Raw genomic sequence first — 25,032 nt, 5'->3', positions numbered from 1 at the left:
CTCAAGTGATAGGATGCTTCTTTGAACCCTACTTCTTCAAATCAACTAATTCTCTCCGGTTCTTGAACGACTTTCCAACAGAATCAGCTAGGGACTGAGGTGGTAAAGTGAGCCCTACATTTTAGAGAAGGTGAGAGAACATCACTGTGCCTGGAAATGTCCCCAGAAGCTGCCTGCACTAGATCTCAGCACAGCCACGCACTCTGGGCCAGCAGGACAGCAGCTGTCATGGCCGTGACACTAGCCAGCCTCCTTTCCTGGGGCCTAATCTCCACCACATGACATCACTGGTTGGTCTGTAATTGTTTTAAGTGGACAGTTTCTTCCTGGATAACTACCGCAACATTATTAGGATTTAACATCAGACTTAATTATAGAAAAAGCCAAGAAGCGTAATCATGAATGGGGGAAGAGCCTGCTTGGTCTCTGTTTCGTTGCATATTTACGAGGATGAAGGGAAACGGTGAAGTGGTCCTCCTTTTCCCATTTTACGTATGTTACCTTTCCGGTAAGGAGTCTCACCACCAGACGGAAATAGGTCCCTTTCTGGCAGCCCCCCTGGGGTCCTGCCGGCTGGCTGCAGGAGTTGGGAGCCCAGTCCCGGGTATGGCGCCCAGGAAGGTGCTCGTGCTCACCTCGTATTCCTCCTTGAAGCCGTAGCCCTCGGCACACTTCATCTGCGTGATGTGCTGGAGCAGGTCGGCCACCCGGATGGCGGGGTGAAGCTGCCCGGTCTGGTAGGGCACATCGGCCGGCTCTCGCTTCTTGTAAGTGTGCGACTGCACCAAGCTGCTGGTGTCGCTGGCCATCGTGTGGCTTTCGTCTAGGAAAAGAAGGCCACGGCGGGCATGAGGGAGGACCAGTGGGCTAAGTGGGCGTCCTGAGAATGCGCAGAAGCTGCCGCTGACATCCCCTCCACCTACGGCTCCAACAGTCCCCACAGTGGCTCAGCGAAAAAGAAAGGTTAGATGTTTAGAAATTTAAATGGGGTTGGCAATACTGATAGGAATGAGGCAGAAATCTTTGTTTTTACAAAGCAGTCCAAACGATATACTGCTTTTACAAAGCTAGTTGGTAGGAACCCTTTAGCCTTTGGGTGCTCAAGTTTATAGAAGTTTCGGTCTGAAACTTCACCAAGACCTGGCACAAAACCAGCCTTGTGTTCTTCAGAAGAGTCGTTAACTAGCTTATATGATGAAGTAAATAAACTCCGTACAAATGTTCTGTGAGCAAAATAAAAGTGCACAAAATGGGTTGGCTTATAAAGCTAGCAACGGAAATGTGGACTTGACACATGAAATCCAAAGACAGTGGAAACAGAAAACGGATGAGGAGTCACTTGCATGCTCCAGTGTCAGAAAGCTTGACAGAAGGTTGTGGACCAGCACATGACACATGGAATGTTCTACAAGAGCTAACATGCAGGCCGACACACAGCAGAACCAGCTGGCTTTGTCAGAATCTACAGATAAGACACATACTCCCATTCCCTCCACACCTTTCCATGGGCGAATGGGGGAACTTACCATTTATTGGCACTTTTAAGAAGGTACATATCAGGAGAAAAAGAGGAGGAGAAAAAGGAAACAGGGCATAAGCAATAGTACTGTGTGAATAATTACAGGTAGTTTTTATTCTGTGCTTTACTTTTATAGTTAAGTTTTCTATCTGTAGGTGATCAGAGGTCAAAGCCTCAATCCTCCTATCACCTTAGGATGGGGGTGTTTTATTTAAGCACTCAAAAACAAAAAGGAGGTTAAAATAGTATCATAATTGCTTTTCAGCCCCCATGAACTAAGTAATGACTAAGTAAGTCTTATTTGTATTCAACACATTTTCTCATTTAAATTTCTTGAACACGTCAACCAAATTGTACTATAAAACTAATGTCAAAATTTGGTCAAATAAGCCTAAAGAGGCTGTATTTTAATGGAAGACTCCTAGTACATTAGATTAATGAACTGCAGAAATTGTAGCTATTAAAAAATGTCTGATGCAGGAAGGTGTTATTAGATTAAGAGTTCCACGTGCTACAGGTTAGCTCATTATAATGCTGAATCCCTTTAGCTGTTTTGTGATTGAAGATATGTCTCATAAAATGTAATGCTAACTTCACTTAAAATGAGAATGTTAAATCAAAATTGATTTCAGGTATAATGAATTAAAACATATATACAAAAGGATATGTTCATTTTTTTAAAAAAATGACCGGATTGTTTATCAATAGGGAATTCAGCTAAGGGTATTCTTTTTTTTTTTTTTTTTAACTGGGAGATTCAGCTCCAGAGGAAATTTCGTTCAAGGGCACTCGGTTGGCTGGGCCTGGTTTTCAAACCTTAGTTCTATCTACATCGCAAAGCACCTGGGGATGCATGGTATGGAAGGTGGTACACAAGTGTGTAGCTATGTTGCTGTTGCTGAAATGGCACCTGGATCACTACAAGGTGGCTAAAGACACAAAGACAAAATAAAAAGGAGTGGTACGCTGATTTCATGATTTTGGTTTTCATTTGGATTTGCTTTGAAATTAGCAATTCAGATGTTCCCATTCTATTAGAACAGTCACAAATAAACCGGGACATTTTCGCATCAGATTTGCTTGCTGGCAACTGCCAAGCTCATAAAGTGGGATACAGGATCCCTGCTGAAGGACAGACTCTATGGAGCTTTTAGCTACTCCAGCAGGAAGTTCTGTTCTTTATATCAAAATAAATGGAACATTAATTAGTTTCCCCCCTGTGCCTCTCTCATTCTCTCCGTTTTGTACCTTTTGGGATGAACGTAATTAAACGCCCTCCATTGTGGACTGACCTTCTAAACTTCCCCTAAATGAATCATCTGGGCCTTTCTTGTGGAGACACCGCAGCCTGGTAGGGCTCTGGTCCTAGGGCTAGGCATTCTTGGAAGGTTTAATTCCCAGAGCGGCCAGCCCTGTTACCACCGTACTGATCACGCCCCGCTGCATTATGATCTCCACCTCATTACTAGTGTGCAGGACCTGTCTTAAAGCATTTAAACACTACCGAGGCCATCTAAGAAAGGAGAGCTATTATCGAGTACATAGATATCAAAGAGGGAATAGAAGGCTTCTCGTGCCATCTGTGATATGAAACTGGGTCACCCACACTATTAGAAATTCTTGATGCCACCAAAATTAGTGGTTAATCAGTTTGCTCTGACTTAAAAAGAATAATTACTGATAAAATATATCATTTGACATTGATTTCCTATATTGGTTTAAGAATTACCAACAATTTTTTCAATTAAAAATTACGCCTAGGAGGAAATCAGAAATAAAGCTTCTCACCAACAGTTCTGATGGTTTTTGGAGAACTGTGAATTAATTCTACCTACATTCTTTCATAGACTATCTTCAATTCTCAACAAACCAGCTGAAAAATCTAGAATTGAAATGAGTGCTATGTTTTTGAGGGGTGTGAGGTGTTCTATCTACTTATTAAGCAATATCAACATCTATCAAAATTTGTCTATCAATATCTATTTATCTACATCTATCTCCCTCCCCCCCCCATTTTTTTGGCAAGAAAAATGACATAAAGGCATACTAAAGCTCTATACATTAGGCTGGGCACCTTAGCACATAAGCATAAAAGGAGGAGATAATATAGGATTTAAGGGTGCTGAGCTCCAAGTCACAGCAAAACGTTCTTGTCTGTATAAATTGTTAATAGTGCTGTTCCCCAAAAGTGCCAGAGCAGATGTATGTATGTCCAGCTTATCATCTTCCCATGGTGTCAAGGGATCACTTCATTAATCCTTACTATGCAATATAGAGATTCACATCTGCACCAAACACCGTGGGAGGAACGGTTCCCAAGAACCACCATTTGCTGTGTTGGTACATATATAAGCCAGACATGATAACAGTTATTTGTCAATCTGGCTGACTTATTTTTCACAGATGTGCATCATTTTTGCTACTTGAATTGTCTGTTCAAGTGATTCCCTTTCGGTAAAGAAGCCTAACCAAGTTTAAAAGATGTCCTTAGTGTTTGTACTAACAAAGCAGTGACTGTAAAAAATGATATTTGTTTAATGAGCTTATCTTAATCCTGCTGTGCAATCTGAACATTTTCTTCCCTCTGACAGTGCATGTCTTAGCCCTCCCCACTCCAGCTCCCCCAAGGTCAGAACATCTACTAAAGGAGCTGCAGACTGAATGCCACAGCACACAAAGAAATCACAAATCTTTGCCTATCAAGAGATTCTGCAAATGTCATCTGCATGTAGATTACTTTGTTCGGGTGCCTAAAATTAGCCTGTGCCCCTTACTTATGAAAAGAATAAAAAACCAGCCTTTTCCCCATATAGCTGGCATGAAAAGGGGGAGAGGGCTTTAGTGAGCTGTGTTCATTTTTGTGAACTCCAAAAATCTGGGTTTATGTCCATTCTTACACTTCTGTCTGAGTTCACTTGTAACTCAGGCAACAAACTTGCTCAAGCCCAGAAAATATCGTAAGAAAAACAAATCGCCCTATCTACAAAAATCATAACAACTTAGAGAAAAGAGAAGCACAGGGGGAAAAATTATGTTGCAAAGATATCAACCCTTGTAAAGAGAATTAGGAAGCAGAAGTCAAACAGCTGAGGATGGAACTTTTGCTACAATGAATTGGTATATACCTTGAAGTCGATTGTGTTGTGCTCCTTCTCGGTAAGGTTAGTAGTAGAAAGAGAACACAGCCGTGATACACTTGGGTTATTGATGCATCTCAAATGCAACAGCAGCTCATGCTTATTTGGTTATCAGCCAGGTAATGCCATTTCTCCAGAACCTTCTTACACTGGACAAATGGGATTTTTTTCGGCTCCCCATGGGGAACATTTTATATTTTCACTGCATTCTGCCCCACTGGGCTAACATTTTATTTCATTTCTAGTGACATCTGACACATAATAAACCATGTGATTATAAAGTGCCATCTTGTCACTTTGCTGCTGAGAACATCAGCTCCTTTGAAATTCTACTGTGTGACAGACATTTTGGAATGCTGGGGGTGCCCTGAATGGCTCTGAGAAGGGGGGCCCAGACTCTGCTGTGATCATTTTTCTGCATAACATTTGGCATAATTAGAAAAATGCTATTTTTGAAATTGAAGTTTTTAGAGCTTAGTGATAAGTGAAAATAATAAGAAGTGATTTTTACTTTTACGACTGTCACATTAACGAATTCAGCTCTTGGAAGTACACAGCCGAGTGATGACATACTGTGTTTTCCCTTGGGATCAAATCTGACTTTAAATTCTGAACACAGAAAGGGAAAATACTAGAGCCGGGCTCGCTCATTTGAATCTTTTGGTAGCATTTCCAACATACACCAGGCAAACCCTTCTTATCAATGGAGACTGTTTGGAGAGTCTTTTTATTATCTATGCCCTTCCCCCAGGCCACCCACAACCCCCTTGTCCTGCTTACAATCCCTGTGTCATACAGAACTCCAGCCTCCTAGAGAGTGGCCACTGACTTTCTAAATTACTCCTGCAGTAAACTGTGATAAAGGGAAATGTTCTCACCTAAAATTGCAGTTGGCACAAATGGGTCTGTCATACATCATAAGCAGGTCAATGCAGAGAAAGTAAAAAGAGAAAGAACAGTAAATGATTGATGAAAGGCCCCCCACTTTTCCCGCAGAAAGCCATAGAAAGCATCGGGTTACAACACATCAAACGTATCAAGCATCATGGACAGCAAAGTGAGAGCACAGATTGATTCTGATTGCTAAGGGTTATGAATGGATGGAACAACGGAAAAATCTGTTACCTGGGTAGTAAGAATTGGGCACCGATGTGCTCAGTGTATTCGTTTTCATTGTAAAGGACGAGGGTGAAGACACAGCTGTAAATGAGAGAAGGACTAGTCAGCAATGGCAGAGAGGCAGTACCTGAAAATACAACCCTCCGAAGTCACTCAGAAGGACACCGTGCTGGTAGAGACTTGACTGAAGAAACGCCAAACATCTACTGAAGTCTATGTGGTAAATACTGTCATTCCCCGCTGTCTCCAGGGAATCACTTGTACTTTAGGGGACAAACACCCTTTTATCACTTAAAAGATTTTCTTACTCTACAAATGAAGAAAAATCCTCATAACCTCCGCCGCCATTTTGAATCGAGAAATTCATTAGACTTCTATCTATTTTGACTTCTAGCCTTTGCTTGTAGAATTCTAGTATCATGCCAGCGTTTTTTTTTTTTTTTTTTTTTTTTTTAATAACTAAGGGCATGAGGAGGTGTCTACACATGGATTTTGGAGAATTTTCTGAAAGTCAAGGTTTTCACAGTTTGCTAACTCCTCTTTTTCCTCCTATTTTGGATATTCTGAGAGTTTTCTATAAGGTTATGACCTGGTTTACGAAAAATAAAGGTGATGTTTCGTGTGCACTATATTTAAGGTGAAAGCTGCATGACTACATATTGTTCTATTAGTCTTTTCAGTCTTTTCAAAAATGCACATTTTTCAGTCCTCTGAAAGACTCAGGATTTAACTATTAGACCTTTTCTCCCTCTCTGTTATTGGGAGGGAAAGTCGATCCCATCCAATTAATCTGATTTCTTTGAAAGTGGGTACTTCCTTTTTTAAAAGTAGTTTGTGAACTGTCTCCAACATCTTAATTGATTAGTGCTTTAAAATCATTTTAATTTCATTCAAGTAATAAGGATAAATAATTTGAATGTGTTCAAGTTGGTTAAATATAAGTCTAAATCTTAACTTTCTGATGTAGTTATATGATTTATTTGATGCTGAAGTTCCAGATCAGGACACTAATACCCAATTACATCATTTTATTATGGGAAGAAGTACCAAATCCCTGTGGATATTGTATGTTATCTTTATTCTGACATGTTAATATATTTTAGCTCTCCTGGAGAAGTTCCTCTATGACAGTGTTTTTTTTAACCACTGTTTATTTTTTTTAAATGTAGAATTAATAAATGACACACCAAGAACCAGAACCCAGGCTGGTTGTCATTTATAAGATATTTTTCTAAAATAAAGAGGTATCATATTTATAATGCATGTTTATGGTAAACTGCCAGGAAAAAAGAGGATAATTGATGAAAGTAAGAACAAAAAACCTGAGTACTTATAAAATGTGCTAGGGTCAGCAAGAATAATGTCTATTACGTCCAGACATTTTTATGTCATTGGCAAAAGTGTGCAAAGCAGATACAAAATAGCTGTTTATTTTCACCCTTTAAAATATATTTTAAATACTTTTGTCTTTAGTATAAAAACGAAACCCATTCCTACTATACATATTTATTTTTCCCCTTTGTATAACATATTAAAAGAAGATGGTACAACTCCCATTTGATTTAGTAGGCAGATTATTCCCCATTCTCATAAATATGCTTGTGCTTATTTTTAAATTCTCCAATTTCATTTTTCTGTCTCATTTCTAAAAGCTACTCACCTCCCAGCCCTAAAAGACCTCAGACATACCCAGACTTGTAATAGGTTTGGGACTGGAAGCCTAGGGGTCTAATGAAGCCCTCTCCTGCACGTTTCCTTCCCCAGTAGTTCATAAAGTTACCGTCACGGTCACTCCAATGGTTGGGGAATGGACAGCACCTAGTCACTGCTCACAGAGTGGGAGGAAAATGGAAGGCCTAGCTGTGTTTCCTCTATCAGCTTTATTGACGGGAGGCATAAAATAATGGCTTGTGGCAGATGAGCCATGGAAGCTGATACTGATTTCTGCAGCAACCTCTTTGCCTGAGCATTTATGGATTTCCACAGATACATTCACTTTTTAAGAAATAACTGCCAAATTAAATTTCCTGACCAGAGGCAAATATCTCCTGTTGTTCAAACTTCAAAAGCCCAGAAACTAGTCATCTGGGCAGGCAATTCCTAGTAAATTTATGCGTGAGGAATTTCACCATGAAATAGGACATTTAGAACATTAACGGGTTATCCTAGAAAGTGAGAGCACCTATCTGTGTGGCCCCTTTCATAATGACGTTGAAGAACTAACCACTACTACCAAGGTTCTAACCCTGTTGGTGATAGGCAGGACTATTCCCACCCCAGCCCACAACAGTGTATCGTAAATTGCTTTATTTTGGCCATTAAATGAATTATATATGTGTATGTATATATAAAATATTTGATACAAAAAAAGAGAAAATTCTATGAAAAAAGGATGTAGTTTGTGGGATACTGGAGTATACAGATTATGTCGTTTACACTGAAAATGATACCAAAGGGCAAAAAGCAATGACCAAGGATGAAGAGAGCCACCCTCCCCACTGGGGTGACAGCCGACAGAGATGTCTGCTAAACTCCTGCTCCACTGGGCCAGGTGTGCATATAGATGAATGAATGTAGTGCCTCTAAGTAGGAAGAGTGGGCAACTGTAGCTACCATAAATAGAAAACAGTCTGCGGTGAAGCTCTGGGGAGCCCCGCTGAATGCAGAAGGGCAAAGTGTGGGAGAGGTGGACACTGACCACGTAGTGACTAGAGAGAGGGTGGGCAGATGGGATGCCTGGGGGCTGTAGCAAAAGAACAGGCCGAACAGGTGGTCCGGACATGGCACACACTGTCCACGTTGGTATCAGCCCTCTCATCCAACCCCCGAGACCTGATTTCTGTGCTTCTCAGTCATGGTTCCGGACTTTCTGCATTTTTATTAGTGTTGGTGATAGCTGCACATTTTTTCCATCCTCTTGCTGTCCAACATGCTAATTATGCAGCCAGTGTCAGTGTCAGTCTGTGGGCATGGATTTCACACAGTAAAGAAACCTCTGCCCTTGAACCCAGCATGGCCATGAACCACAGAATCAGGCATCCACGAGGGATTTACTTCTGGTCTCTGACAGGATCACCAGGGACACCACAACAGCTCCTTTTGTTCTTCACATACTCAATTGAATTGTTAGCTTTCTAAAATAATGCCTTGTACCTGGATCACAGGTGGCAGTCTGGGAGGGCATGAGCTGAAGCTTGGTTTACCCACCTGGTGTGAGATGTGAGACTTGCGAAGTGGAAATATAGTTTAACTTATTAATTGCCATCAATAGCCCTATAATAAAGGCAGAACCTGTCAGCTAAACAAATAAACAATTAACTTGTTACTGCCATTTTGTGAGCTGTTTAGAACAGGCTTCCCTGTGTAATTCCACAACTGGCTAGCTTACAAACAGGATCTTGACTGCAAAAAGGGTGATGAGAAGCAGGTGTCTTCCTCTTCAAGAAGAGAAAAGCCTTCATGTCAACACTAAGGCTTCACAGAAACTTACTTGTGGCTTCCTGCACTCCCTGGTCTGGCCCTATCATCTCTGCTATATCCTCCTCTCCTATGCAACCCATGGCACAAAGAGTTTTCAGAATTGCTGAAAGGGATGGAGAAACCAATAGGGCATAAGAATTCTTCAGGGAGTTTTTGTTTTTTATGCCCCAGTCCTATCCAGCATCCTGGAAAACCAGAGAAATGTACTAGAAGGTAAGACATGTGTGCACTTACATCTCCCGTTCAGATTGTGTGTGTCCATGAATGAGAACGCCTCGTCGCAGTTGGTGCCTTGCTCAGCATAGCTCTTGTCCATTGAGTTCACCATCACGGTCATCTCCTGCCGTGTGCTGCTCATTGTCTCCTTCCGCTTCTTGGCTAGTTTCCTTAGGACAAAGAGTTCATTATATAGACATGCATGAGAATGGAAAATGGGGCTTTGGCATGTGTACTTAGTAACGATCAGGAATAACTTCTATTGAATTACTTGTATTCATCCCTAACATCTATTGATGGTGCCTTCTTGATGTCAGGTTCTCTGCCAGCTGCAGAGACAAAGAGATGAAAAATACCCACGGTCCATCCTCAAAAACCTAGTGATATTAGGAACACACAGCCTACAATATTACTTTCTGTTTCTCCTACTACATGTTAAATTAAAATGACCACTGGCCGTAGTACAATGTGTTCATAATCTATTTACTGATAAGCTTCTAGAGTTACTAACTTTTTACTAAATTATTTTCTATATTCAGTGGCAGAGAGTAGATGCCCTGGTAAATAACTGCCAAACAAAACTGAAAGAATCCAAGGATGAATCTACGAGGCATATTATTGAACTAAAACACAAAAATAGGCAAGAAGGGAAGAAAGCAATATCATTGGAGGATGTGCAGAAAGGTTGCTGGCCATGACATTCAGCCTGACTAGGGTAAGAGGGGCTCACACCTCAGGTGCACAGGAGGGCATATCCCGACTTCTCAGGGAGCTGTGACGGGACTTAATTCCACATGACCCCAGATTAGGTCCTCACCTAGGCTGGTCAGCAGAGCAGAAGGTAAAGAAATTTCAAGTTGCTGGCTTCCCTTGGACAGTTTAGCAGAGGGGTAAGCCCCCATGTCCCCTCCCTCCGTGGAAGAGAATGCAAAAAGGCCAAGGAAGGTAGAGAGATTTCCAATTCTTTTGGAGATACGGTTTAACTCTGGCCTCTGAGTCCTGCTCCCTGACCACTCAAAACTCATAATCTCAAGTTACAAATACCTGGACAAAGCCATAAAAATGTAAAAGACCTGACATACAAATAAACAGATAAAGCAAAAATTTTCAGCTTTTACTACCGGAGGTTGTTTTATGTACCTGGGACAGCCAAGAATAAAATGAGAGATGCTTAAGGAAAAGGTATAAAGTGAGAAGGTTTAAGACTATTGCACCATAATACCAAAGATATTATGTCCTAAAATATTCTAATTCTGCCTAAGTACCCGGCAGCATTTACAAAAGAAGATGGCAGCTCTTTCTAGTAAATCATCTTGACTCTGATTGACCTAGGACACAGCAGAATTTAAAATGAGCCACATAATCAAAATCACGCCCATATTAGGTGATTGCTAATGCAATGTAAGACATTGACAACATTAGACCATATGGATAATCTTTATTGTCATTTCCAAATGCCACATAATCCAAATGCTTTCTTGCCTGTAGTTATAATAATCTTTTAATTTCATACTTTGAAGGCAGAAGGGTTTCATTAATAAGTTGCCCTTTTTACTACTCAAAGTTGTTAAAAAAAAGATACATTTTAAATAGAAAGATGAAAATCATCTATAACTTCTAGGACAGCGTTAAAGTTGTACAGATTTTTAAAAAGCAACCAAGAGTGGCTTCTTTGGGAGCTGGCATTCTTCTCCTGCCAGCGTGCAGACCATGATGATCTTCGCAAAAGCCCCCCCTTTTCCCCCCAGCAAGCCATGCTGGTCTGAGCTTGGATGCTCTCAACAGGTGTTCTGGACAGAGGCAGCCACCAGGCTTGGGCTCCATAGCTGCGGTTACAATAACACATTTTCTCTCCACTTCTGAATCTGCCAGCTCGTTGGAAAAGCATTCTTCAGCCAGGTCTCCCCAGGAACACTGAAGTGGAGGACTGAGATAATTAGCTCCATAATTCGGGCAAAAAGTCCCCTTTCTGCTGGAATTTCTTTGACTTGCTTTGGACTGATTTTTGCAGATGTCTGCCTCCATATTCTCTTTTGTTCTGCCCAAGAAGAAGGGCTTCGTCAAGTTCACCAGACTTCCCTCTTTGTCTTTTCTTGCTTGTGTTCTAATCTAATCCTTACAGGTTAGAGATGACAGTGAATGTGCTCCTGGTGGTGGGGGTGGGGGGTGGGGGGTGGGTGGAGGGGGATGGGGGATGTGTGCACCCATAAAAGCTAAGCTTGTACTGGAAAAGCTCTATCTCCTTTCTAATCCTCCATCTGTGTGAACTAATGTCAGTGATGTCAAGCTACACACTTCGTTGCTGATCATTTTTAAGCACAAAAGAAGCCCATTAAGGACCCATGAGAGCCTGCTCAAATTAGAGGTCCTGTCAGAGACCCACAGCTTTAAGCTTATATTAAGCACATACTCTGTTCATGAATATTCTTCAAAACGTGGCTCACAATGTCCTCAAGCTCCAGCAGATGGATCTCCCATGGAGGTCCCAGACACTATAAATTTCAGGAAAAAATAGAAATCCAGATTTTATGTGGACTCCTTTAATTTTTAAGTGTTGTCAAATAATTCAAATTCAAAAAATTAAAACACGATGTGGCCCCAAAAAAGCATGTTTGTGGTACTTCTGCTCTCCATTAATGTAACAGCACTTAGATACTTAATTGTATTGGAATGGAAGGGAGTGGAAATTAACATACAGTGCCCAACAGATAGTGACAGTACTCTATAAGTGTTATCTCATATAATCCTAGTAATCTTGTAAAAGCCCTTCTTACTTCCTAATTTACAGATGAGGGAAACGGGCCTCAGAGAAGTAAGGTGACTTGTCCAAATGGTAGAGCTGAGACGGCACTCCAGATCTCTTGACCCCAAAGACACTCATTCTAGAACAGTGTGTTATTTCTAGTTAAGTTTCATTACATTACGTTTCCTTACAAGTTACCTTACAATTACCACCAAGTTGTATGAAAACTCTATCTTCCCGTAACTAAATATTATGCTTTGAAAAAGCAAGAGTAACTTACTAGCACCTAGCCAATTACACAAAGAGACGGTATTCAATATGCTTGTTAATTGAATTAATCTTTATCATACCACAGTGTTGTTAAGGAGAGTTTTTCTACAACCTACTTATCAAAAGTAGCTGGCTTGGTTATGGAGGTTTTGAGTCATTGCTTGGGGTTTTCATTTGTTCTCATACACAGCTAAATGCTGTAGTCCATAATTACAGAGGGCTGAAGAATGCTGGATTTAGAACTGAGGCTTCGGAATGACTGTGGATAAATGGAAGTTTTCACTTTCTCTTTTTTCTATTTCTCTTTTAAGCTTTGTGTTTCAGATCTGTATTTTTTTAAATGAAAACTTAAAACTTTGTGAACATAATGAAATAAAGTGTTTTGTGCAGGAAAACCCCTAAAGTGAAGGGAATTCTCTTTGCAATCTTATCTAAAGATGTAAGGAAATTTATTTTCCATTTTGATTTTTAACAAATTGTTTGCCTAAAGTATTTCAATCTCCAATCTCCAAATTAAGACTGCATGAATCTCAAAGACCCTTAATAATAATAGTAATGATGATAATATGTAAAAATGGATCATAAAAAATTGAAGAGAAGACTTCTGGTTTACAGTCTAACATGTAAAGAGCTTGGAAGTTATCACTCTGTTCTGACAAGTAAAAAGCTGAACAAACTGAAACTTGGCAACTCTCCTTAGCTTTGTCAGATAATTGAGGTCACTGAGGTCACAGGACAAACTACTGCTCCCCAAACCATAGACACAAACAGGTGAATACAAAGAATCATGACCCACCAGAGCAGAAGCCCATGAGCAGAAAGCTCTGGGAGAACCAGCACAAGACTAGGAAAACCTAAGCTGTAATTGATCAGTGACTGGAGGCTCAGGAGGACAAGTCTGGGACTTCAAAACTCTAGGGGGCATCCAGTCTTAAAGGATCCCCCACACTTTTTTGAGTTTTATCCCCAAGAGCCCTACCAGGTCTAGAAAGTAAAGATTGGAGAAAAAACAAAACAAAACCCTTCAGCTTCCAACAGAAGGAGGCGGAAAGCAGCCATTTTGAAATACACCCAGAGCAGAGCATTTCTGTGCTTCTTGAAAGGACAGGCCCTCAAGAGAAAGTATTACTAGAGCCTAACCTGCTGGGGTTTTATCAAAGCCAAACGATCTAGGCGAAGAGACATACTCAACTCCAGCTCCCTCCAGCCATCCTGTCCCACTTAGTGGTGGGTTACTGAGAAGCACTGGTGAAGGTCACAGCCCAGGGGCACAAATTCACTATAAGACTAAGACCTAATCATAGATCTAGAGAATGCCTTTCCTTCTCCAATACCTACTATCACATTATAAAAGACCTATCACTATTCACAGATGTTCCTTTTATTCAGTACACCAAGTCTGGATGTCAATAAAAAATTACAAGGCATATTAAAAGGCAAAAAACACAGAAGAGACAGAGCAAGCATTGGAATAAGAGTCAGATGGCAGGAATGTTGGAATTATCAGACTGGGAATTTAAAATAACTATGATTAATATGCCAAGGGCTCTAATGGAAAGAGTAGACAATATGCCAGAACAGATGATAACATAAGCAAAGATGGGGATTCTAAGTAAAAAAAAAAAAAAAAAGAAAAATCAAAAGAAATGCTAGAGATCAAAAAAGCTGTTAATAAAAATGAAGAATGCATTTGATGCGCTCATTAGGAGAGTAGACATGGCTGAGGAAAGAATCTCTGAGCTGAAAGCTAAGACAATAGAAATTTCTAAAACTGAACAGCAAAGGTAAAAAAAGACTGCAAAAAGAGAGAATATCCCCAAACTGTGGAACAACTACAAAGGTGTAATATACATGTAGTGAGAAACCAGAATAAGAAGAAAGGAATAGAAACAATATTTGAAGCAATAGTGATGGAGAATTTCCCGCAAATTATGTCAGACACCAAAACAGATCTCAACAGCTTTGAGTATACCAAGAAGGATAAACACCAACAAATCTACACCTAAGCATATCTATTCAAACTGAAAAAAGTCAAAGATAGAGAAAAATACTTGAAAGAAGCCATGGCCGGGGGGCGTGGGGAGACACCTTACTCATACAAGAGCAAAAATAAGAATTGTATCTAATTTCTCCTCAGAAATCAGGCAAGGAAGAAGATAGTGGAGTGACATATTTAAAATGTTGAGAGAGAGAAAAAATAACCTAGAATTCTGTACCCTGTGAAGTATGAAGGAAAAGCAAAGATTTTCTCAGACAAAAATTGAGGGAATTTATTGCCAGTAGTCTGCCTTGCAAGAATTTTTAAATGGAGTTCTTCAGTAAGAAGTAAAATAATATAGATCAGAAACTCAGATCAACATAAAAAAGGGAAGAGGACTAGAGAAGGAATAAAGGAAAGTAAAATAAAAACTTTTATTTTTCTTATTCTTAATTGATCTAGTAAATAACAGCTTGTTCAACTTAATAATAGCAACAATATAGCTGATGATAGTTTATGTGTAAGTGAAATGAATGATACCAATGATACAAAGGATAGGAGAGAGGAATGAGGAATCCTTTATTATTATAAAGTACTTACACTATCTGTGTTGCAGTATAATGTCATGTGAAAGTGGAGTTGGATTGGTTGTAAATGTATATTGCTAATTCTAGGGTAACACTAAAAAGAGTTAAAAAAAAACTAAGAAAGGAAAGAAAATGGAAAAATATAAAATGCTCAATTAAAACTACTAAGGCAGAAAAAGATTGAAAAACAAAAATAGGAACAAAGAAGAAGGGCAATGAATAGAAAACAGTAACAAATATAGTAGAAAATAATTCAACAATATCAATAATCACTTTATGTGTTAATGGTCTCAACATTAATTAAAAGACAGAAATTGTCAGAGTGGATCACAAAACAAGACCCAAATAATATGTTGTCTATAAGAAATCCACTTTAAAAATGAAGATACATATAAATTAAAAGTAAAGGGATGGAGAAAGTCATATTATTATTGATCAAAAGAAAGCAGGAATTACATTAATTTCAGACAGAGGAATGTCAGAGCAAGGAAGGTTATGGGAAGTAAAGAAGGGCATTACATAATGATAAAGGGGTCACTTATCCAAGAAGACCTAATCCTTAATGTGCCTAACAACAGAGCATCAACTCATGTGAGGCAAAAACTGACAGACTGCAAAGAGATATAGACGAATCCGCTATCATAGTTGGAGACTTCACCACCCCTCTATCAGAAATGGACAGATCCACAAGGCAGAAAATCAGTAAGGACATAGTTGAACTCAATAGCATCATCAATCAACTTGATATAACTGACAGCTATTGAATACTTCAGTTGACAATATTAGAATACACATTCTTCTCAAGTTCACAGAGAACATTCACAAAGATAGAACATGGTCTGGGTCATGAAACACACCTTAATAAATTCACAAGAACAGAAATCATGCAATGTATGCTCTCAGACCACAGTGGAACTAAATTAAGAATCAGTATGAGAAGACAGCTGGACAATCCCAACAATGCACAGAAATTAAAGAACACTCTTCTTAACACATGGGTCAAAGAAGAAACCTTAGGAGAAATTTTAAAAGTATTTTAAACTACATGAAAATGAAAACACAACTTATCAAAATTTGTAGAAGGCAGCAAAAGCAGTGATTAGACAGAAATTTCTGGCATTGAATGCAAATACTAGAAAGGAATAAAGATCTAAATCCAAATATACAAAGAACTCTTAAAAGTCAACAACAAGAAAACAACCTAATTAAAAAGTCAGCAAAAGACCTTAACAGACACCTCACCAAAGAAGCCTTACAGATGACAAGTATATGAAAAGATGCTCCACATCATATGTCATCAGGGAGCTGCAAATTAAAATAACAAGATATCATTATGAACCTATTCGAATGGCCAAAATCCACAACATTGACAACACCAAATGCTGATGAGGATGTGGAGCAACAGGAACTCTCATACATTGCTGGTGGGAATGCAAATTGGTACAGCCACTTTGGAAGGTATTTTGGCAGTTTCAAACAAAACTAAACATACTCTTAGCATATGATACAGCAATCACACTTCTTGGTATTTACTCAAAAGAGTTGAAAACTTATATCCACAGAAAAACCTGCATACAGGTGTTTATAGCAGCTTTATTCATAAATGCCCCAACTTGGCTGCAACCAAAATGACTTTCAGTAGGTGAATGGATAAATATATACTGTGGCACATCCAGACAATGGAATGTTATTCATCCCTAAAAAGAAATGAGCTATCAAGCAATGAAAAGACATGGAGGAAAAAATGCACATCACTAAGTGAAAGAAGTCAATCTGGAAAGGCCACATATTGTCTCATTCCAACTATCTGCCATTCTGGAAAAGGCAAAGCTGTGGAGTCAATAAAAAGATCAGTGTTTGTCAGGTGGGGAAAGAGCCATGACTAAGCAGAGCACAGAGAATTTTGAGGTCAGTGAAACTATTCCATATGATGCTGTTAGAGTGGATACATGTCATTGTACAGTTGTTAAAAACTACAGCATGACACTGCCAAGAGTGAACCCTAATGTAAGCTATGCACTTGGAGTAATAATGACATGTCAGTGTAGGTTTACCAGTTGTCACAAGTGTACCACTCTAGTGCTGGGTGTTGAGAGTGGAGGAGGTGGTGTGTGTGTGCGGCAGAAGGTATATGGGAAGTCTCTGCCCTGACTGCTCAATTTTGCTGTAAACCTAAAACTGTTCTAAAAATAAAGAAAAATTACAATAATGCCTGGAATAGAATTAGAGGGAGAAAAAAAATGTTACAGCCCTAAATTTCCAAACTTGAATAAAGGTGGGGAAGAAGAGAAATGTGAGATGGATTCAAATTAAAAGAATGGTCCTTCATGCTCATTATATTCCATTACTTCTCTTATATTTCCTGGCATAAAAATAAGAAAAAAAATGCAATGGGGGTGAGAGAAATGGGAGAAAAATTTTTGGCAAGTAATTCAGTATGTGACAGTATGAATCAGGACCGGTAAAGAAAGCAAGGTGAAGAATGAACTCTTGAGCTATGTGTCCTTCAGAATGGCTGCCAGTCAGGATCCAAGTGCAGCATGGTTGCAAAGGAAGCAGAAGTAACTCTTCCTCTTATCTCCGCTCTGAAACTAAACTGACTGGAAATTGTGAGAGGATCACGATGGAAGGGCATGTTGTCACAGATACCCAGCAAACTCAAGGGGAAGGAATCCAAGGCTCAACCTCAATATGGACCCTAGTCACTCTGTTTATTGCGACTCACCAAAAAGCATGGCTTCACCAAAAAGCATGGCTGCCACCTTTCCCACTCCTATTAGAGACTCTGCCATGTTGGGTTATATCAACAAAGATCGTGACTGAGAAATGACTTAGTGGCACTCACCTGAAGATCAGTTGTTGGCTATAGAAAAGATGTCTTCATTTTTTAAACTATTTGTCATCTAAAAGTCTACTGGGATGGGGGCGCCTGGGTGGCTCAGTCGTTAAGCGTCTACCTTCGGCTCAGGTCATGATCCCAGGGTCCTGGGATCGAGTCCCGCATCAGGCTCCCTCCTCAGGGGGAAGCCTGCTCTCCCTCTCCCACTCCCCCCACTTGTGTTCCCTCTCTCGCTGTGTCTCTCTGTCAAATAAATAAATAAAATCTTAAAAAAAAAAAAAGTCTATTGGGATGGCAAAACTTGAGGATTTTCAAATTGCATATAGACGTAAGAATGAAGAGGCAAATGGCTTTCTGGTCCTGGCTTCTACAATTAAGCGTGTGCTCTGACTTAATTAAGGACTGGGGTGGAGGCTGGAACCAAGAAGAAGTATTTAATTTTTCTCACAGTAGGGATGAAATAGATATTGGCTGAGTCAAAGAATGCATACATTATACCAAATTGCTAAGATCCAGCTGAATAAACCTAAGCAAATAAGGGGCTGTCTCCTTAAAGATGGATCTGTGAGAGTTACCAGATAATGTTTTTAAAGGTAAAATTTTAAGGGAAAAAACAACAATGGTCTGACATTTAATTATTTCAGTTCAAAAGAAGTAGCACTACAAACAAAAACAATGAGGACAACAACTTATGTAGAACTTCAGATAAGCCAGGAACTCTATGTTCATTAACTCTCTTAGTTCGTACAACAGCCCAGTGAGGAAATTACTATTATCATTCCTATCTTAGGGAGAGGTAAACTGAGGCACAGTGGCATTAAATTGCCCAAAGTCACAAGGCTAGAGAACTCTAGACATGTGGCATTGTTTTCCTATGTTGAGATAAAATCATCTCCATGAGAGTGTCATTGGCATCATGGACCAAAATTTATCCATTGCTTAAATCTGGATGCTGAAAATAAAGGCTATTTACTTTGCCAGGTGGGACTTTATAGTTGTTGACCGAGTCAAGAGTGTTCTTCTAATATCACTGCTAACTGTATCATCATCTAAGAAATGTACTCAATCTGTCTCTTATAGACACAGTACTGTAAAGCACACTCATTGCCTATCCTGCCGCCTTCTGGTTTTCATTGACTAGTAAACATTGACGAGTAAACATGGCATGTGTTTATCACAAAGAATACAGTTTCATGTTAAGATGAGTTAAGATTTTGCTCTTTGTTGGGTCTCTTTCAGAATTTACCTCTTGACTGTATGATGAGATGAAATGACCAGCTGATGTGGCTAAAGGAAGACTTGTCTGACACACTCATCTTTCTACCCTGCGACTGAGAAGTGGAGACGAATTGTACGAACACATCACTTTAGGCTACAGCTTTATTTCGGGTGGCCTAGTGGTGAAGATGCCCGGGAATGCCTCATGGCAGGTCAGGGCATCTGCAAAGGAACACATGCCAGGAAGAGAAGTGAAAAACAATGTCCCTCTCTTAGACAGGTAGCTGTCAGGATCTCTCTCTCTCTCTCTCTCACACATACACACACAGACACGTGCACACGCACGTGCATACGTGCACACACACGGGCATAACCATGTGTATTTCATGTTGAAGAGGTTCAAAGAACAGAGTTCTATCACACAAACGTAATAAAAATTAGCCTTTCTCTCCCAAACTTAGACGCTAAAAATGAAATAATTGGAAAAGATGGGACTTCCTTCTAAAAGTAAGTTGAAATTACACGAATTACATTTCTCGTGGCTTTAAACACACAGCCAACTCATGGATGTCGATGTTTTACCTTTTTCTAAGTGGTAAAAAGGAACAAAAAAACCCCACAACTTTGAAAAAATAATTTGAATTTAACATTATTCCTATAACAACCTTGGAGGAAAAGGTCAATCCTGAAATGCACTAGGTTATCACACCCCCCTCATTTTTACCTATCTGCTCAGGCACCTTCCCCACTTCCCTAGGTTTTCTTTCCACCAAAGAGAAATTCCTTGTGAGGCCCTAAGGCCCCCACGTGCCCCCACTTCGTTCCATATTTGGCTCGTGTGCCTGGAAGGTGAGAGCTCCTGTTTTGTAATCATTTGACTTGTGTTTTAAGCTGAATTGCTCTGAACACATGCTGCCCAAGGACCAACACACACACACATACATTCTGTTCTCCAAAATCCACCTGCAGATAGTGCTCTCCCGACAAACCCATCCTCCTCTTGGGAGTAACTCACAGCTCCTACGAGCACGTAAGGTAATTTCCCAAACCAGCACAAGATTTTTAAACATTAAAAAAAATCAGCAATAAAAATAATAGATGCAGTATGTCATCTTTAGTAATATTTTGTTTAGTTTTATTCCTCATATCAGGGCAATATGGATCCAGAGGGATTGGAACCAGCCATGGCATAGAAAATATGAAACAGGTACAATCCACAATAGAGCAAAATGGGAATAAAGTGACATTAGTGACGGTGGGTCTCCACTCATAGCCAGCTTATGTTGCTGAATTCCATGTGTGCACATTATCTTGAAATTTAATGGTTCCAAAAATGTCACTCTGCAGCAAGACTAAATTGGTGTACTGTTGATCCTCTATCAGACTATAAATACAAGTGAGAAAGGAATTTTTAATGCATGTCATTGGAATGGTACCTCCAGTTGCTTCTTGATAAAGTTTGTTAAGTTCACTGAAAAACTGGAATGTCTAACAAAAACAGTAAGCCATTGGTATCTGCACATAGGGAAAGTGGAGACCATTGAAAAAGAAAACTCCATGTTCTAATTTAAGTGGTGATATCATCATAAAGTCCAGGTAACCCTTTGGATATGCAGAACTAAGTATGCAAGAAGCTCATACACGCATAGGATGAAATTTTTGAACAAAATCATTCTATTCCAAGTTTAAAATATAGCTGCTGGTTAATTTATTGAGGAGCAAATACAACCTATTTCTTTAGGACCTCTAGCAACCGTCATGGAACACAGCAACTAAAAGAGATTACGCCAGAAGCACTAGCTTTAACCCAAAAAGGGATGTCTCCCTGTGCATGGATCCAGGGGTCATTCACTAGGCAGAACGACCCCTTGAAGATGTCTACCTCCTAATCTTGGAACCTATGAATATGTGTTATACTACATGGCAAAAGAGAATTAAGGTTGCAGATGAAATTGAGGTTGCTAATTAGCTAACTGTAAGAGAAGGAAACTATCCTAAATGATCCAGGTGGCCTGAGGAATCATGGGACATCTTAAGTAACAGAACAGTAGGTCAAAGAGATGTGGTGTGAGAGGGACTCAACCTACCCATGCCGGCTTTGAAGGAAGGGGTCACAAGCCAAATAACTGAGTGGTCTCTAGAAGCTGAAAAAGAGAAGGAAAAAGATTCTCTCCTAGAGTCTCCAGAGGGGAATGCAGTCATGCTAACACCTTGATTTGAGGCCAGGGAGATGCATCAGACTTCTACCTTGCAGAACTGAGAGATAATAACTTGCCACCAAGCTTGTAGTGATTTGTTACAGCAGTAATAGGAGAATGATACAACTGCATTTAATCAGTGTCCAGAATTTTATTATAAATATTATCAAATTATTAAATATTTAATATTGCAGGCATTTTTGTGGTCATTTGACTGACCATTTGGCTTTTCTAAAACATGTATTTACTAAACATTCTTCCCAACCCAGGCCTACAGTTTCTTATTAATTTATCCTAAATCATGGTCATTTTATTGTCAAAAATATTCCTTCCTCCATGGAAAAATATAAAAATCACACTTACAAAATATTTACCTCTGATTCTGAATTTGTAAGTTTCTCCTTTTTATAGATAAAGGCAAAGCAAAATAGATTTATTTTAGTATTTTGGTACAAAGGTAGTACAAAGTTCTTACTTGTTAATAGAAATATGAAATGCAAATAATTTGGTCTTCATGTGCTGTGTGTGTGTGTGTGTGGTGTGTAGGGGGATAATGGGAAACAAAGGGTTTTTTTTCAAAATTAAAATGAAATCTCAAAAGTATCACCAAAGTTGTTCTAAGTTAGCATTTTTAACAAACTGTGTTTTCCCACATACTCACCAATCCTTGATATCAGTTACAAAAATGTTTGCTAATCTGATGGGTAAAAAAAACGGCATCTCACATTGTGCAGATTTAATATACCTGATTATGTGTGAGGCTCGTTATCTTTTCAAACGTTACTTAGCTATATATACATTGCTAGTCTATAAATTGACTATGTATATTTTATATCCATTTTTCTATTTGGGTTGCCTTTTCTTATTGATGTCCAGATTTTTTTTTTAAAGATCTATTTATTTATTTATTTATTTGAGAGACAGAGAGAGAGCAAGTGAGCACAGGGTGGGAGAGGCAGAGGGAGAGGGAGAGAGAGAGAGATTCTCTCCAGCAGACTCCCTGCTGAGTGCGGAGCCTGATGCAGGGCTTGATCCCATGACCTTGAGATCATGACCTGAGCCAATACCAAAAGTCTGACGTTTAACCAACTGAGCCACCTGGCGCCCTAATGTCCAGATATTTTTTATATTTAGGCTACTGGTAAGTACTTTGACATATAAATATTAAAAATATTTTCTTCAAATCTATGGCTTGTTTTTAAATTTTGTTTATGCTGTTTTTTGGTTTACAGAAGTTTATAATTTTGATATATTCAAATGTATCAATTATGTCTACTATTGTTTTGAGGCATTCTCTGAGGTCATAAAAATATTCTCCTATATTTTATTATATGCTAATGACCTTTTTCTTCCTAGTGACAAAGACAAAGGGGATGAGTTAGATGTTGGCTTGTCAGATATGGCAGAAAGATAAGCTGACAACAGGGCTAACGATGGTGGTGAAGGCAGTTGACATGGGTCTAGAAGCAATGGCCGTCTTGATTCAGTGATCACCCTTTGCAGCCAGATTGTTGGAAATGCCATTTCCCACTAAAAGAAACCAGGGTTTCTTGAAGAAATGGCTGATTCCAGTCATGGGGAAGACAGTGTAAAAAATGCATTGAGAACATCCAGTCATGCCAGGAAACAGGGAAGCTCTCAAAGATTTCTGGAGTGATCTCAAAAAAACACAAGAGACAACTGGAAGGGGCTCCTATTGGCCAAAGATCAGATACTTTGAACATCCAAACACGAATTACTGTAAAATATTCAAAAATATCAAACATGTTAAAATCCCTGAGTCCACAGCGATACTGTCGGCCAATGTATAAAGTTGTTATGGCATCAATTCATTCTGAAACTGGAAAATAATGGGAAGAAATCAAACATTTATCTCGAGTTCCTATATGAACTATATTTCAGGGTAACCAAACAGTTAAGTAGAGAATGGCACTTAATAAATACAGACAGAATGATAGAATTAGGATGTCACCATTCTGAAACCCCTAATAAAATAATAGATCTAGGCAATCATTATCAGTAGCTTAAAAAACCATTAAGTGACAGGCTGATGTGGAACTTTATAATGGATGGATCGGGTTGGCAAAACCACCACCCCCCAATCAATCTGAGTATCATGTATTTCTTGATGCTGAGTACAAAGCATCACCTATAAACAATTCTTAACAAAACAAGAAACCTGAATCTAATGAAGCCTCTAGTTCTTGCCCCAGTTCATAGGAAACACAGATAATTAAAGGACATATTAAATGACACTACAAGAATACATCAGCCAAGTTCACAATGTGGGAAATTCTATAGGATGAATGGTTTACTCAACAAATAAGGGAGGGTATAACATATTAGTCTATGTTCTGAATAAGGACTCATATAGGAAAAATTAGGTGACCAGAACAAAGTCCAGGTCTCCATTATTTTAATTCATTGTTTCTAACACAGTCTGACCAAGACCTTTAGCTTGACAAGCTCATAGTCAGGACTAATTTTCATACAGGCAATTTGGTTTTCTCATGTTTTGATGGAAATTCGTAGAACTATGAATTGAGATGCACGTGCCCTATGAAGCCAGTGAACCGACTGTTCCAAATGCAGAGTTCAAAAAGTAACAATAAGGCCTGATTTTTGAAAACAAAAAAATAGCTTTTCTTTTAATTGAGCATTTCACCCTGAAAGGGGCGTCTCCTTTTCCTCATCGACTGTCTTTCCCCTTTTCTTATGATTGAACAGTCACACGATTTAAATAAAAAGAGAGAAACTGAGCCTACTCAGGTGATAGCTGTGTGATTCTTAGCAGCAAATAACACAGACATGAAAGACATTTCCTGCAATGTATAACAGACTTTCAAATTATCTTTCTCTAACTAATTAGCATTTTAGAAAAATTGGATTTAATCATTAAAGAAGCCATCTGCTTATCTGGGAGCTGTCTGGTGAATAGGGCTGGCAACTTTCAGGGGATATATACCCAGCAGGTACTGCATTTTCTTTTGATTTCTGAAGCAAAGAGAAAAACTCTACCATCTCCTTTTGCACCCCCAACTAATTCAAACATAATGACCTGTCTGCGTCATGCTATAGTGCTCTTCACTCACATCAGACATTGAAGGTATTTGAAAGCTTCTCTCACACATACTATATCTACAGAGAAGAGATTTGTGACTTTGTTTAATTTATAAAACAACTGCTTTTTCCCCCCCCCTGTACTGAATGGCATGACAGCAGACATATACTGACATTTGACATTTGATGTAAGTCCCAATTGTATGAGGTGTTGTCTTGAGCAGTTTGAATAGTTAAGACTCCTGGGGGTGGGGGAAACAGCAAAGATGAGCCCATCACATGCAGATTTCATTTTCAATCATGTCACTTTGGATTGCTGGGTGGCCGTGCAAGGCCATGTTCTGTGAAGGGTCTCCTCGCTGAGTCAAGGAGAATCCTCAGTAAGTCATTCTGCCAATGACTCTTAGAACTAAAAACATTATGTGAAAAATATCTGTAATATATGAGGCCCATATATTAAAATTAATAGAGTTGTAAACCTCTTGCTAAACTATCCATTGGAAAGTTGGTTGGATTTCTATCCAGCAACTCTGGGCCACCGATCTGAAGCGCTGTTAACATTTCATTCTGACAAGATACAATAATTAATACTTACAATTGCTATTATATGGCTATACATTTCCGAGCTTATTTATCATAAGTCAACCAACTGTAAGGCAAACACATAA

The 25,032-nt window shown here is 39.2% G+C and overlaps 1 protein-coding gene across 1 annotated transcript in view; it reads right to left on the bottom strand.

The window, feature by feature from the left end:
* The window catches only part of PTPRM (protein tyrosine phosphatase receptor type M), a 777,319-nt gene that overhangs the window by 127,140 nt on the left and 625,147 nt on the right, over positions 1-25,032 (bottom strand). The window contains exons 16-18 of the mRNA XM_036100805.2: positions 9,490-9,641; positions 5,782-5,856; positions 636-823 (exon numbers count right to left, since the gene is read on the bottom strand). Of these exons, the coding sequence (XP_035956698.2) occupies positions 636-823; positions 5,782-5,856; positions 9,490-9,641 (415 nt within the window). The remainder of the gene's footprint in view (positions 1-635; positions 824-5,781; positions 5,857-9,489; positions 9,642-25,032) is intronic.

The sequence above is a fragment of the Halichoerus grypus genome, chromosome 13 (genome assembly GCF_964656455.1).
Source record: "Halichoerus grypus chromosome 13, mHalGry1.hap1.1, whole genome shotgun sequence".
Lineage (NCBI taxonomy): Eukaryota > Metazoa > Chordata > Mammalia > Carnivora > Phocidae > Halichoerus > Halichoerus grypus.
This window is presented reverse-complemented; position numbering and strand designations above follow the sequence as displayed.